This window comes from Carcharodon carcharias, chromosome 2 (assembly GCF_017639515.1).
Source record: "Carcharodon carcharias isolate sCarCar2 chromosome 2, sCarCar2.pri, whole genome shotgun sequence".
Classification (NCBI taxonomy): Eukaryota; Metazoa; Chordata; class Chondrichthyes; order Lamniformes; family Lamnidae; genus Carcharodon; species Carcharodon carcharias.
The window spans coordinates 77136020-77152727 of NC_054468.1; the positions used below are offsets into that span (position 1 = coordinate 77136020).

The window sequence follows — 16708 nt, forward strand, 5'->3', positions numbered from 1 at the left end:
GTTGGCAAGGCCAACATTCATTACCCTTTGCTAGTCATCCTGAGAAGGTGGGCCTTTTACTTGAACCTCATTGAGTGGTTTTTGTATAACTGAGTGGTTTGTAAGGACAGTTAAAAGTCACCCAGCTTGGTGTGGTGTTGACTCACACAAGGCTGAATCTCATATAGGTAGCAGTTTTCCTTCACTGAAGAACATTAGTGACCATCTGAAAGTTACATAACAAAAACAGAATTACCTGGAAAAACTCAGCAGGTCTGGCAGCATCGGCGGAGAAGAAAAGAGTTGACGTTTTGAGTCCTCATGACCCTTCAGCAGAACTGAGTGAATCCAAGGAGAGGGGTGAAATATAAGCTGGTTTAAGGTGGTGGGGGGCGGTGGTGGTTAGGGCACTTTACAGCCTTCTGGACTGAATATTGAATTCAACAACTTTAGATCTTGACCTCCCTCCTCCATCCCCACCCCCTTTCAGTTTCTTCCCCCTTCCTTTTGTTTTTTCCAATAATTTATATAGATTTTTCTTTTCCCACCTATTTCCATTATTTTTAAATCTTTTATGCCCCCCCCACCCCACTAGAGCTATACCTTGAGTGCCCTACCATCCATTCTTAATTAGCACATTCGTTTAGTTAATATCACCAACTTCAACCTCTGTGTTCTTTTGTTCTTTTGTCTGTGACATCTTTTGATTATCTGCTCCTATCACTGCTTGCTTGTCCCTACAACCACACCACCCCCCTCCACTTCTCTCCCCCCACCCAACCCCACCCCACCACCCCCCAAACTTAAACCAGCTTATATTTCACCCCTCTCCCTGGATTCACTCAGTTCTACTGAATGGTAATGAGGACTCGAAATGTCAACTCTTTTCTTCTCCACCGATGCTGCCAGACCTGCTGAGTTTTTCCAGGTAATTCTGTTTTTGTTTTAGATTTCCAGCATCCACAGTTTTTTGTTTTTATCTTTATGAATGTTACATGCCCACTTTTGCTGATACAAGCCTTTGTTTTTTTTTTCAAATTCCTAAACTGCAATAGTGTGATTTGAATTCAAGTTCTTTGAGATTGTCAGTCCAGGCCTCGAAATTACTATTCTAGTAACACAGCAATTACACTGCAGTAGCTGTTTTATATGACAGTGACTTATAGACCTTTGTGCAATAGATAGTTAAGTTTGACATAATTATAATTTCATGCATTTAGTACTTTAGAAAATAATGCAAAAATATGTTTGGTGCACAAAATTCCCCTCTCAAAAGTTTGCATGAGTTTGAGTGGACTATATTTTTCTGACTAATATAACACCTACTGAATATCTCAGCTAAAATTCTACAGTGGTCAGCAATGTGAATACAGAGATCATTTTTTTTTCCATGGAAAAAAGTTATTTCAGTTGTTACAGAGAATTAATTTGCCTTGGCTAGAAACAGAAGAGAAGTTTCAATTTTAAATCATCTGTCTGATGTGGTGATGAGTGTGGGATGATATGGGAGTTCAGGAAGGGTGGCAGCACAAAGCAAATGGTGAAGAGTCAGCAGTTTGTTCATACTGCGCCTGATTATCTTCTGCAGTCAACGGAAAAGGAAATTGGATGAGGTGTAAACCATCCAGTTTACACAACTGCCCATGACTAGTTTCACACCTGCCATGTTAACCACCGCTCAGCACATGCGAACTCATCCTTTTCCCATTTTCTCTGGGGCAATTGTTCAACCGCGATTAAATTCCATTGACGTGTGTTTGAACTGCCCTCCTGTGTCTTTGCACACCTTTTATTTTGAATTAGGCTGAAGAAATAGTCGTATTTCTCAAACATTTTTTGTGCCTGTCAAAATGAAAATGGATACTTTCCAACCCAAATGGCAGAAGAAATCGATCCAAATCTTTCATTTTTAGCACCAAGGTAACATTCTACAATAAACCAGTGGGCTAAACTTCTTCCATTTGTTCCCGTTCCGTGGAACAGCATTGCTCCAGGTCTGAAATGGAAAGAATTCTGGCATATCCCAAGAAGAATGCAGCGTAATCCCTACTTTCCAGATATGGCTACCCCATAAACGACATTGGATAACACCCTACACTCAAGTTTAATGTTCTAGTTGAGAAACACAAAATTGGATAATGTATTCAAGTGAGCTAGCAAGACATCTAATTACCATCAATTCACTACAGAGGGCTAAAATATCATCAGAGAGTGCAATAAAATAAAACAAAGTTTTCCAAAGGAGTGGGTTGTGTACCATAAAAGAAGAATCACACAAAATAGGCCTGAAGTAAAAAAAAAACAGATTGAGGGGACAGGGTCCTTTTAATTTTCCCTTATTGATAATCAGAATTGTTCAAACTTATGTTGATAGCAACTGAATCAGAAGTTATATATCAGAAATCAAATATAATATGTAGAATATGAGTCTTACCTTGATCACCTCTGGTGTCTGTTGAACTGATAAGTGTGAACCGTTATCTTTAGGTACAACTGGCTGTATTGAGTGTGCAGTTTTGCAAGACTCAGAAGCCTGTGATAAAGTGTCTTGGAGTATCCGCATTACTTCTTTCTCTCTTGCCAAGATTCCCTTATTACTCCCACGTTCAACCAGCTCCTGAGCAAAGCCCTCGATACTCTCCAGGATGCGTAAGAGCAGGGCTGCATCATCCTCTTCATTTTTGTTATTTTTATTTACATTGGTTCCTTTTGTGGGAGAAGATAATGGCACAGTTTCTCTGAGTGACACCTCTAAGTGTTTACTTCCTGACTCAGTGGTCAAAAAATTAACTTGTCCTGATCGTTGACTATAATTCTTCAAGTCAATATCATTGTTTCTAGAAGAATCATATTCCTGCCTAGTGTTTATGGTTTGAGAGAAGGATTCCAAATCCATCAGTAACTTTTCAATGTCGTCTTGTTGGGTTGCCTTATCATTTTCTGTTTTAGTTTTTGATCTTGTTATTGATGGTTCTGTGGAATTATGGCTTCTACTTACATTATTGGAGAAGCTCTGAGATTCAGAAGCTGGCTGCACACATAATCTATTTTCACCCATATTATCTCTGATTCCAATTCCATTATCTCCTGCCCTCTTGCAAGTGTCAGCAGGAGAGGCTGGTTTTTGAGGCTGAGGGTTTTTTTCAGCCATTCCAAAATTGAAATAATCATTCCCTCTTGATTCCTGCTTCAAAACCTTATCAACATCACAATCCTCCTGAATATAAAGAAGCTCCATAGGTATCTTAGAAGTACTGTCAATACTCCTGGACAGGAACGAATCTTGAGAGGAACTGCTTTCAGAGCAATTTAGTGGACTTACGTGAGGTAGTACACGGGGACGGTTTATAGCAGTTGAATTATTTTGTTGGATACCATTCTCTTGAAGATGACCATTATATGAAAGACGATAAACATTTTCAATAGGTACCATACTGTTGCCATTGGAAGCTCGATGGACAATTTGAGTATCCACTGGAAGAGGTAGTTTGGTAGATGGGGTTGGTGATGACTGGACAACATCCTCATATCTGGGTGGTTGGTCATTCCCAAATGGTGGATATGGCATTTGCTGCAAACTGTGTAGGCTGTTTACAAGTTCAGCAAGATCATGCTGATTACCTCGTCCAGATAACCCATGTTCAAGTTCGAAAGGTAACTTTTTCAGGTAGCTTGAAAGCCTTGCCATGACATTTCTATAGATTAGATCGGGATTGTTGCTGGCATCATTATCATCCTTATTATGGGACTTGCTCTTAATGCATTGCTTAATTATCTCTGTGCATTTCTTCAGGTCTTCTGAGCATTTCAGTAGAATATCTAGGCAAACCCTAATGTCCTCTCCTGAGTCTGAACTATCTGCTTTGTGTTTGCCCAAAAATTTGGCAATGAAATTATCTTCTGAGAGGTTTTGAAGGTACAATTGTGTGGCATTGCTGATACTTTGTTCATGCAATGTGATAAGGTTTGTCTCTTTTTGCTCAATGGCTGTTTTTTGTGCAAAACCAAAAGGTGGACAGTTCTCATTGCTGCCAATATGGTTATATATTATGTCAAAGTCTGCAGATCTTCTGCTAGTCATATCTGGTTTTACTTTCCTTCCTTTCCTGAAGGTCACATGGCTTGCAGGACACTTCACTTTTTCAAATGAAAACTCTTTAATTTTGCCGCTGGCCAGGTTTATGGCATCACTGGTGATGTCTTTTAGACTGGATAAACCTTGTGTGCCCATTCCCTTTTTGACCCTGGTGACACCAGGCAGAAGCTGATGACTGTCATCAGCAGCAATGTCAGTAGAAGCCGCCAAATTTTCAGCATTTAGAAACTTGTGGGTCAAGTCCTGCGTACCTGCGAACCTTAGGCTGGATGAAGGAAGGGATGAGTGACTCAGCAGCTCTGAACAGATGGCATGGTGGACCACCTTGCAGTCAATGCCAGCAGCATTTGGGAAGGCTTTGCAGGACCCATTACAGTAGTGTACAGTATGCTGGAAACGTTGATCAATTATAATGCTGTTATAACAGTTCACGGTGCTGACAACAAGTCTGTAGGTTGCTGCCATTGCGGGGAATCACAGGGGGAAGTTTTCTCCTGACCGTTTATCATAAGATGACTAATAGTCTCTGGTTTCATTAACCCATTAAATGAATGGCCTTGAGGGTTCCAGCTGTTTCATTCTCAGTAGAAATCTGAATATCCTCAGAACTTTCTGAGAACAAATCAGGTTGTAACTCCAGATGTAGGATCTAAGTGCTTGGCTCTTACAAGCCTTTTGAGGCTTGCAATTGAGACGTGTGGTCAAGCTGCAGCTGCTATTACTGTGTCAGTCAAGGCTTCTCTGGGTCAGAGGATCACATGTCACTTGTCAATGTTATGCTGTTCACTCAGGAAATTGATGCAAAGTTCATTGCAGTCAAGGCATCAGTATCCATTCTCAATAGTTGGGCATATGGCCTAGATGCAGGCCTGTCAAAGCATCTAAACGGCATCACAATCCACAACGAGATATTCAGGCGTGAAGTAATTTTGTTAGGGGATGGAGTTGGCTGTTGAGTTCCAAATGTGTGCAGCAGATGTGCTTCAGAATTCAACAGGCTTGTTCAGTATTAGCCCGTCCTGTTTCTCAAGAACCAACTGGAAGAGAGGGAGAAAGAGAAGCAACAATGTGACTTAAAAAAACATTAACTCATTACATGAGAACTTAAACTGAATTTAGTGTTTCATTATTTAATCATGTCGGTACAAGTCAATCCAGGTCCAATATTAGCGGTGTAGAAATCCATTTATCTTGTGACTATGGTAATTAAAATATAATTATTTGAGTGCACCGATATTGCTGATGAGGGATGGTAGAAATATTTACTTTGCTGTAAGAGAGAAAAAAAACTAAGCAGAGTTATGGTTTCTGAATAACTAATAATAAAGACCATTGCAAAACACATAGTAGCATTGCCCACAAGATTGCGAAACATCAAGGAAAAGATCTCTGTAACCTGCAGATAAAAAGGAATAGCTTTTCATTTCCAATTGGGATTGAGTCATTTCTTCTGATATACAACTACAAATGAAATCACATGAAAACAGCATTGGATAGGGTATGTCAGTACCTACCTGATAGAAGACGAATTTTTACAAAGAGAATAATACAACAAAAAGCCTCATTTTATCATGAGTTTAATTCCTTTTTGAAGTTATTGATAGCGCATCCCCATAGTATCAAAAATGTGAATACATTTTAGTATAAATTCTCAAAGTAGCACGAAGAACATAAGGTTATCTTTCAATTTAGGAATATTTTATGCACTGCATAGGTCAAGCTCAAATTACAGCAGAAACAAAACTTAGCGTTAGGTTAACAGACTATATGCAAGTTGAAAATGCCAAGTAGGTGATTGTCTTGTGGAGACAATGATTTCCAATGTTCCTGGCAATAAATCTGTCTATTCATATGATTAAAATATCTCTAATTCCATTTGTGAGTGATTTGTTGGTGTCTGCAGTAATAAATGATTGAACTGTGTATCTGGAATGGGAAGATTACATTGGTTAAAATTGATTAATAAACAAATGTTCGCAAAAACAATGGATGGAATCATCAGTGTCTGATGGCGTCCGGCGTGTTCGGTGGCATGAGCGAACAATATGATGAAAAGGCCAAAAATCGGTTTCATGATGTTGTGAAACCAGTTTGCAGTCGCCCGCTCCGCCCGCCAATGGCGGGCCAACTTTCCCACCATCGGACATCAGGAACCTGTTTGTAATACATGTGCAGATCATTATAAGGCTAGCCGACTGGAATCTTACCCCCCAGCTGGATCGTCTGCCCATGCCAAGGTGTTTCTCAACAGCATATAAAAGGTGTGCGTTGGCAGGCTGCACTTTGAGGGGAACTCAGAGGTGAGTACACAGCAGTGTTGCGAAGCACTCGTCCAGGTCACCTGTTGGGCTTTAAGATTGAGGCACGTTAGTGGGTGTGGGGAGTGGGGGGTGGGGCAAGGGCTGCCCTACAGTTGAGGTGACTTGTGGGGTGCAGCGGCTGCCCTGCATAGAGGTGCCTTGCAGGGGTGGGGGTGCAATGGCTGCTCTGCGGTTGAGGTGACTTGGGGTGGGGGTGGGGGTGGGGTGGGGGATAAGGTCTGGCCTAGAGTTGGAGGTAGCTCACAAGCTTGTGTGGGATGGGCGGGGTGGTGTGGGTGAGGGAAGCGGCCATGCATTCGGGAAACCTTGTATAAAGTGACCATTCTTCTGCAGCTGAGACAGTTCAGGTGCAGCCACATTGACATGCGTGGAGTTGGGCCTCTAGCTTATCTGTCTACTCAAGCAACGCAGAGGCATCAAGGTGCCACCAAGTGCTCCAGAGCTTTTCAGCCCTTGGGCACAGGCTTCAAATTAATGAGTGTTTTAGTAGACTGCAGAACAGTTGCACGAATGGCACATTGTACAATCTCCTTGCTAAAGCTGGCCATGGTTCAGTCACTGGTGGAAGCGCTCACAGCCCCTACAATGTCATCATCCCAGTTTGGATCAGTCTCGCCCATGGGTCAAGCTAACCATGCAGCCTTGCAGCGCGGATTAGGAGAATGCCTGTGCCTGAGCTGAGAGCACAGCATGCAGTCCAAAGGGCAAAGCTGCTGACAATTGGTCGGGTGGAGTGGGGCGGAGGAGGGTGGGGTTTCGGGCAGCCATGCAGCGCACTAATCTCTGGCAATCCAAGTGGTGGCCAATACTCTCCGGGATGTGTTAAGGGGCCTTGAGACTTAACCAAGACAGGTTCTTAGTACACCCATGCTAATCCACATGTCTCTCTCTTTCACCCTGCAAGAGGAGTACATCAGGATTGTGGAGGCTGGTGACCTAGCTGTGTGCTCATGGCTTAGAGAGAGTGAAGACGACAGAGAAGAGAGTGACCTAGGTGCCTGGCTGCACAGAGGGAGGAGCAGCAGCCTCTCGACAAAGGGGTAGCTGGAGCTCCTGCACACACTGCTGAAGAGCCACAGTGAGCCATTGCTGGTTGGCTAGACCCAGTGTCTATAGACGCCACTTTTCATTTTTGCAGATGACTGAGAACCAGTGTCGCCAAAGATTGTGCATGTCTAGGGAACTGGCCGGTCACATCTGCCAGCTGCTGCAGGATTTGGTGCCACGGGGACATGGAGGGCATCCGCTGCCAGTGGCTGTGAAAGTGACCGTGGTGCTCAATTTCTACACCAGTGGCTACTTTCAGGGCTCCACAGGTGGCCTTTGTGGGATATCACAAGCCTGCACCCACAAATGCGTCCATGAAGTCACGGATGCCATCTTCGCAAGGGCACTCAACTTTGCCCGGGACCAAGACTGCCAGGATGCAAGAGTGATTGGATTTGCCCACATTTCGGGTTTCCCATGGGTGCAGGGTGCCATCGACTGCACTCACATGATGCTCAGGTCTCCATCACAACACAGAGTCAGCTATGTCAACCGCAAAGGATTCCATTTGCTGAATGTGCAGCTGGTGTGCGACCACCACAAATGCATCCTGCAGGTCTGTGCACGGTTTCCAGGGAGTGTGCACGACGCCTACATTCTCAGTCAGTCACAGATCCCTGAAATCTCCACGCTCCACAGAAGCTGCAGGATTGTCTCCTTGGGGACAAGGGCTACCTGCAGAGGCCGTGGCTGATCACAGCCATGCGGCAGCCTCAGACTACAACAGAGCAATGGTATAATGAGGCTCATGCTGCAACCTGCACATTGATGTGGCAGACCATCGAGATGTTGAAGATGAGGTTCTGGTGTCTGAACCGGTCTGGTGGAGCCCTGCAATACTGTCTGCAAAGGGTGTCATGCATCGTTGTCGTCTGCTGCGCCCTTTACAACCTGGTGCTGCAATGGGGAGAGGAGCTGGCTGAGGAGGAGATGGAGGAACTGGAGGTCTCTTTCAATGAGGAGGACGCCGATGGTGATGAGGGTGAGGAGATCCTCATTGGCCGACGATGATGAGGGTGAGGCCCTCGCACTGGTCAGGCGAGGCGGGCACACTTGGGAGGCCCTCATTGCTGCTAGACTTGTGGAGGATGATGACAACATGCAGCGAGGAGATGCCATAGATCTTCACACTGCGTCTATGAACATTTGACTCCAGTCTGGTTTATGGCAGCCTACATACCCACTGTGAGAATGCTCCTGTCTTGGAGATGCAGTGGAGGCCCTAATAGTCGCTCGATTGTGGGAGGATGATGACAACATGCAGTGAGGACACTTCCTCTAAGAATGTCTGACTCCTGTCTGGCTGAGAGCAGCTCTCTTGCACTCTGTGAACAGGGTCATATCATAGAGACACAGCTATGAAACTTTAAAAGCACCTAATCCTCTGTCTGTCTTCAGCAGCTGATCCCTTCAGGAGCATAGCGTCACTGGTCACAGATGCTGAAGAAATGGAGGCCAGCCCCACCTTAACAGTGCTGAGAGCACACAGAGAGAATGAGAGAAATCTATGAGATCTGCCCACAACATTGGCAGCAATGACAAGCGCCGCTGAGGTGCAGGCATCAGTAATGTGTCCAAGGAGCGAGAGGCCAGACAATCACTTTGGTCTGAAGGCTGCACAAAACACAGGGAAGAGGCCCAGGACTGAGACACCTGCCTTTATCTTGTGCAGAAATGTTTCATATCTGAGTGACACGAACACAGCTCATCAGAATAAGGAGCAATAGGCAGGAAGACATTCTTGGGAGTTTATTGACAAAAGCAAGCAGTATGTACAAGTGATTAACACCTGTGCTCAAGCTGTGCAACTAATTCTTAACTTTCCTAACCCTGCCACTATGCCTTGGTGATACCCAGACATCCACAGCTGAGGGGGAAGCAGCTTGTTGACTGCTATGCCCTGTCTGTGGTGATCTTGGTGGGCATCCTCTTGAAGGCCAAGACCTGGAGGGTCCTGGCCTGTTTCTGGTATCCTGCTGCATGGCAGTGGCAGTGGCACCCTCCTCGGCCTGTGGAGCTGGAGCTGCTGAGGTCACAGGAAGAGGGGATTCAGATGGGCCGGACACTGTTGGAGACTGCTGGATGGATGGCCCTGGGGTGGAACCATCTGCTGTGGATCAGACAGTGCAATGTGCTCACCAGATTGTGATCCTAGCCTACTCTGAGGCTAGGCCCCACCAAGGCGTGTGTCTCTGCACTAGTGGAGGGCGTGGATGAGCACTGTGGTGGGACTTCAAGGAGGGTGCCTTCAGATTCCTCTTCAGAGGTTTCTTTGGGGCTTTATTGGAGGCCCTGGGCTGTGGACACAATCAGCTGTTTCAAGATGTGCCTTTGGAAGCAAGGGGGATAATTAGTGCATGGCAGTGGCCTGTGAAAGAGGACACATCACTCACAGCTTGGTTGTCTGATGGATGTTGCACTGCTGGATCCTCACTTGGTAGAGCTGCGCCGACTTCACCATCTGCACAGGACCGGTCCCGGTCATCGCCGGCCAGCTGGATGGCTCTGTTTTCAAAGTCTGTGAGGACGTAGATTTTGGGCATTCTGCCACCAGTCTGCGACCTCTCTCTCTTCTGCATGAATAGAGATGGGGAGAGTGTATGAGGACGCCTGTCAGGCCAAATGAGAAGTGTGCCTGGCCTATGTGGGTAGTGAGTGGTCCCAAGGATGGGATGAGGACAATGAAGGTGTGTGTGTGAGAGAGAATGGCTGGTGATGTCCCTTGCACTGGCAGTGAGTGAGGGCCCTGTGGATGTGCGATGGGTTTGTGAGTGTGTGAGTTGGGAGTGACAAGAAGAGTGACTTATCCTGGCGGAACAGAGGAGATCATTCATCCTCTTTTGGCACTAGGTAGCTGTCCTCTTTTGAAGGATGTTGGCACTGATCACCACTGCCACCTCCTCCCAAGCCTGATTGGTCATGCTGCTGCCCATCCTGCAGCCAGTACAGGGGTAGAGGACATCGTAGTGGGCCTCCATGGCATCCAAAAGATGTTCCAGTGATGCGTCGCTGAACCTGAGAGCTGCAGTTTTTTTGCCTTTTGTGGACATCTCTGCTGCAGTAGTCCTGGGGTGGAAGCACTGAGATGCGTGCATGTGGCTGAACTTAAAATATGGTGGCCGGCGTGATGAAGCGGTGAGGTGATGGCGTGGCGGGTGAATGAAAGTTGCCCATCGTGGAAACGCTGTATTTCTCGGGAATGCATAATTAATGTGGCAGGTTTGGGACGATACGGTGTGAAAATCCACCATTGTGGCCGGCAGGTAAAATGTCGTTTTATCCGCCTGCCACTGCACTTAGTGCAAATCTGGGATGATTCTGCCCTTGTTGCAAACTCCCAATTTGTAATGTATGTGAGTGGATCTATAAAAATCATATTTTGATATCTGAAACAGTACTGAGTAGTCTGGTACCAAAGATATGAGGCTTTGAAATGAATAGACTTTTTGAAGGGAAGCAAGTGTCAAAGAATGTGAATGAGAGACTTGTACTTAAATAGCATGCTCACTACCTAAGGGCATCCTAAAGTGCTTTACAACCAATGAAGTATTTTCGAAGCGTAGTCACTATTGTAGGAAATGCAGCAACCAATTTGCACATAGCAAGCTCCCACTCCCATTATCACGGAGCACTGTGGTACTGACTGGATAATCTTTTTTTAAGCGATGCTGATCGAGGGATAAAAACAGGGAGTAACCCTCCTACTCTTCTTTGAAATAGTGCCATGGGATCTGTTATGTACTCCTGCAAGTGCAAATGGGGTCTCAGTCTAACATCTCATTCAAAAGGCTGCACTTCTGTCAATGCAGTTCCTCAGTACTGCATTGAGGATGATTTTAGTGCTTAAATCTCTGTTGAGGGACTTGAACCCATAAGTTTTTGACTCAGGTGCAAATGCTCACGACTGGGCCATATTGATACTTAGCAGGGAGCTACAGCAGTTAAATGGAGCAGAAGTACAAAGCAGCCATGATCCAATTGAATGACGGGACAGGCTCGAGGGGCTGAATGGCTTACCCCTGTTCCTATTACATTATAATACTCTATACCTAGGATTTGAAACTGAATCTCATTCAAAAATTAGACTGATGCAGCAAGAGAAGTAATTCAGAGTTTGAAATCTTCAATATGTCAATAGAAAATAAAATAGGCTTTATTATGAATTAGACATAACATGCAGCCTATGAGGTATTACAAGTGACACTTCAAAAAGTTAAATGGTCATGAACCAGTTAAAGTGTCCAAGAGGTTCCGAAAAAAATATTGCATTAGTTTTTAATTTTCATGTGGATATAGTACAGCAGCCCTCAAACAGTTCAATAGAATACTATGACTTCACCTCAATCTTTAGATCTCACAATTACCGGAAACGTCTTGTTCAAAAGTGTCAACATATCTCGCTACATGATACAAATGCAACGTGAGCAGTTTTCAGTTACTATAAACAGTATATATGCAGTATGAGAAGGGCTTTTGAGCAAGTCACATACAGCACGTAGAAATCCATTCCATAATGGAGCATACCATGTAGGCATGATAGAGCTAACTTAGATTCAAGCATTTAGGTCACTTTGACAGGAACTGACTCAACCCATTGAACACTTGCAAGAATCTGAATTTCAAAGGATTCTTGGTTCAATTTTATTTCAGGTTTGTATTTTTGTAGAAACTGCATCAACCAGTTTATTAATTTATAATAAGGGAGTCTGAATGGTGATAAACCTAACAGAACAACCAGCTAGTTTGAGAGTGTTTGAATTTTCACCTGGGTATCAGACTTAAACTTGAATTCTAAGTAGTTTATCTCAGCCATACTCATCTGTGGAAAAGAAGAGAAAAAGCAAGGCATTTCCTAATGGAGGGAAAGAAAAATCGGAGGAACATTCCCAAGCTTCCATCGCCATTGGACGAGTCTTGAGAGCAGGCTGACCGCCTACCTTAACACCCAGATTGGTAAATCAGAGATCATGGGCTATCTAGAATGAGAAATGTCATTGTTAAATACTATAGTAGTTGGAATCAGCAGGGTTTGTCTCAAGCTCCTTTCCAGGATTTGAGCACATAATCAAATCTAACATTAGAGTCCTGCCCTGTCTTTGTATGAGATGTAAAATCAAGGCTACATCTGGCCCCTTTGATCGACATAAAAGAATCAAGGCACAATTCGAAGTAGAGCAGAGGAATTCTCCTGGTGTCCTGGTCAAGATCTATTTCTCAAGTAATATCAATAAAATAGACGACCTAGTCATTTTTTTCACTGCAATTGGGAGGACCTTGATGTGTTCAAATTTGCTGCCATATTTCTGTACATTACAAAAGTGAAGACACAAGTACTTCAGTGGTTGTGAATCATTTTGGGATATCCTGGGTCATAAAAGGCACTATATGATTTCTTTGAGAAGAACAAAACTCAGTGAGGAGGTAGAGAACAATACTAAGGTTGATTAATTCTATAGATATTTTATAAAGATTTTATAATGTGAGATGGCATGTATTGGAAATATATTTTGGATTGGGCTTAATGCGGGAAATGAGTGACAGGATAGACAATATTTGCATGAATATGAAGTGAGGGAAGCTAATGGGTGCAAAGAAAGAGAGATACGAATATTGTAAAATACAGTATGAATGTCATAACCAAATTACTTTCCCTGTACATTATTCATTTTTTCCTGCAATTCTAAGTTTTATTTATATTTGCCTGTAAATGTGCACTAAGGATCAAGATATCCCAACTGTTCAATCATTTCCATGCATTGCATTGTTCAATTCATTCAATTGGAGGCAACTAAGCACAAATCCATCGATACAACGTAAGAAAGAAAATCTGTGCTCAGTGGAGCCCTGATTCTGATTTGGAAATACTGGCCTAGATTTTTGTTACCGGGTTGGGTGCGTAGAGTTCATTTCCTGGCTCTGCAATCCTGACACAGGAGATAGAGGCCCGAAAGGTGAGATTTTTTTCCAGGCTTGGGGGTGAGGTTGGGAGATGGGTGGTGGTGGGAGAGGTGAGTTGCATTAGAAGTTGGGTGCGCTGACTCCGGAGCAAAGGTGGGGGCCATGGGTGTGGAAGCGGGGCTGGTCAGAAGGCCTGCCTCTGTGCTCCGCTACTACATTTATGTTATTTAGAAAATGAACAGAACAAAAAAACATCCCTCTAGCCCTCACACCTCACAGTCCCTCACCCCTCCACATATCTCCATTCCCCATCTATGCCAATCTATGTGATTTCATGCTCCTCTACTGACCCAAAATGGCCTCTTATATCGCCTATACCAACCCATATCCCCCACACATCTCCAAGGCTCTTTATAGCCCCTATGCCAACTTAGTGCTATGTCATGACAACCCATGCCCCCACCCACCACACTTTGCCTTTACCCCCTCCATGCCAACTCACTTAATATCCACCATGGGCAAACCTCAGGTGCCATGCTGAAATCAAATAAAGCTATACAGCAATTATATAAAACACTCTCAATGATAAGAAACCATCTGATGCATTGAAATTCCTTCACCTAATCATTTACAAAAACAAACATTTCTATTCTATGACTACTTGGAGCTGTCAATCAAACTGCTCACTTAACAGGCACCCCACTGTGGTAATATTAGGTTGTAAAATCAGTCATGCAGCACAAATCCTATAATGATATAATATATCCTATAATAATATAGCTCTCAGGCTGATATCAACAGACAGAATGAAATATCAAGCACTGATTTTTTAAAATTCCACTCCTTTTTCAAATGTAAAGCCCAGTGGAGTTAAATCTCTTGACAGATTTGACAGTTCCAATGAGTCGATGCATTTTTTGCGCACAATCCTGTCCACTTTTAACAATCCTCAGGGCACCTGACCTGTCCCAATGGGTAACTTACCTCTCCCAAATATTGCCTTACCTTTCCTAATGGTGTCCTGAGACCATATCCAAAGGGGTACCTTACCTCTCCAAAAGGGCACCCTGACACCAAGTGAATCCACAAGATTCAGACCTGTTCTTACCAGGTCTAATCTGCACACTATGGGTTTCAGACACTTACCTCACCAAAATCACATGAGTGGAGGCAGCTGCTGATTTATATGGGCAGCTGCCTTTGCGAACCACAGATGTGTGCTTTAAAACCTATCCCCATTCCTCTCCCCTTCACAAATGGCAGGGACCGGGTTCAGGAGTGGGACTTCTGGATTTGGGCTTCCGCCAGCATTTTCGCCTAAACGGAAAACTTCTCCATCTGCGTGACAATTCGGGTCACTGTTATGTTTTCATGACAGCATCCAACCGATTTAATAAATTCAGCAATTTAACCTGAACAAAACCAACATAAAACATTGTACAGAAACATATTTAAAACAAATTAGATTAATTAGTCTTTTGTTATGTCCTGCTGGCAGGAGATTATTACATGTGGTGTAATGAACTTTAAAAGCAGATAATTGAGTAATGTTTTATCTTGGGACAGGATTTGGTGTTTAAGTGTTTTGTTTGGATCAAGAGTTATGTAGAACAGGAGTGAAAGGGAAGTGGTTTAATAGATTCAAATTGTATTCTTGGATCGAAACTATGCTTGGATCAGGCATGTGTTTATGTGAAGTTGACAGACCTGAGAGTAAACATATCGGTACTGTGTGATTTGCAGCCTGGAAACCATTCAAAATAGAATTCTGGAGCTAGGTAGGGTGTAACTAGGATATTGCTCTTTCATCTCTGAGATTTGGGTTCAAAGTTAACCCAGACTGTTGGGATGAATCATCTCTGGTAGCTTTATGGGTCTTAGCTGAAATGAATCTGGAACGACACTCGATCTTTCTGCAGCACAGGCATTTACCATTCTTCAGACTCTGTGGGTATATGGAGAGAGACATGGATATAGGCAACTAAATTATTATAGTTGCAGGAAATAGTATTTCACTGAAATTACTTTAAAGTGCATTTTTTAGGCAGAATAGAAGAAGCTTACGCAATTCACCCATGAAGCACTTTAGGTGTCAGCTGTGACTCAGTTGGTAGCACTCTTGCCTGTGAGTCAGAAAGTTGTGGATTTAAGTCCCAATCCAGAGACTTAAGCAGAAAAAGCTAGGCTGGCACTGCAGTCCAGGGACAGCTGCACTGTCAAAGGTGCCGTCTTTCAGATGAGAAAAGAAACTGAGGCTCCATCTGCTTTCTTAAGTGAAAGTAAATGTTCCCAAGGCACTATTTTGAAGAAGAGCAGGGTAGTTATTCTGAACATTATTTGTCCCTCAACCAAAATAACTAAAAATACAATTTATTTGGTCTTGAAAGTAGGAAACATCTCCACACACAAAGAGTGATAGAATTTTGGAACTCTATTCTGCAAACAGCAATTGATGCTAGATCAATTGTTAATTTTAAATCTGAGATTGATAAAAAATTGTTAACTAAAGGTATTAAGGGATACACAGCAAAGGCAGGTATATGGAATTAGGTTGCAGATCAGCCATGATCTCACTGAATGGCAGAACAGGCTTGAGTGGCTAATTGTCCTGTTCTATGTTCCTATTATCACATTGCTTTTAACTGGAGCTTGCTGTGTGCAAATTTGCTGCTGCATTTCCTATAACAATGTCTGCACTACACTTGTGAAGTGCTTTGGGTTGTCTGGGGATCATGAAAGGTGTTATATAAATGCAAGTCTTTCTTTTCTTTCACTTTCCTTGGAAGTGCTTGCTGCTTATACTGGGTGCAAAGACCAGAAAATATTTAATTGATTAGTATAGACATTCATTAATTTATTGAGCACAAAACAATTTTGCTTCAAGTAAACACATTATTGCAACCTTTTGTGCCTGTTCCATTTTCAATATCCCTGCAAATGGATCCAGTTTATGCACAAAAAGGAAAGATTAATCAGGTTTCCTGTTTCTGAGCACAATTAGTAATGCCATTAGAAAATGTGTATTTTTGAATATCGTCTGAGACCAAAACTAAGCTTGGCTTTGATAACTATGTAGTTAGGTGGTGGTGAAGTCATCCAGTAGACCCATGGGGACCTGGGTTCAAATCCCACCATGGCAGATGGTGAAATTTGAGTTCATTAAAAAAAAGAACCTGGACTTAAAAGTTGATTGTTGTAAAATTAATACCCCTTCAGGGAAGAAAATCTGCCATCCTTACCTGGTTGGCCTATATGTGATTCCTACACCAATGTGGTTGACTTTGAAGTGGCCTAGCAAACCACTCAGTTATCAAGGGGAATTAGGGATGGGCAATAAATGTTGGCTTAGCTAGTGATTCCCCCCCAT

The 16708-nt window shown here is 43.4% G+C and overlaps 1 protein-coding gene across 2 annotated transcripts in view; it reads right to left on the reverse strand.

The window, feature by feature from the left end:
- ppp2r3a (protein phosphatase 2, regulatory subunit B'', alpha) overlaps nt 1-16708 on the reverse strand; it is a 421139-nt gene that overhangs the window by 195010 nt on the left and 209421 nt on the right. For both annotated transcript variants that reach the window (XM_041173201.1, XM_041173211.1), the window contains one exon: nt 2414-5112. In XM_041173201.1, coding sequence (XP_041029135.1) covers nt 2414-4540 — 2127 coding nt within the window. In that variant the 5' untranslated portion in view covers nt 4541-5112. The remainder of the gene's footprint in view (nt 1-2413; nt 5113-16708) is intronic.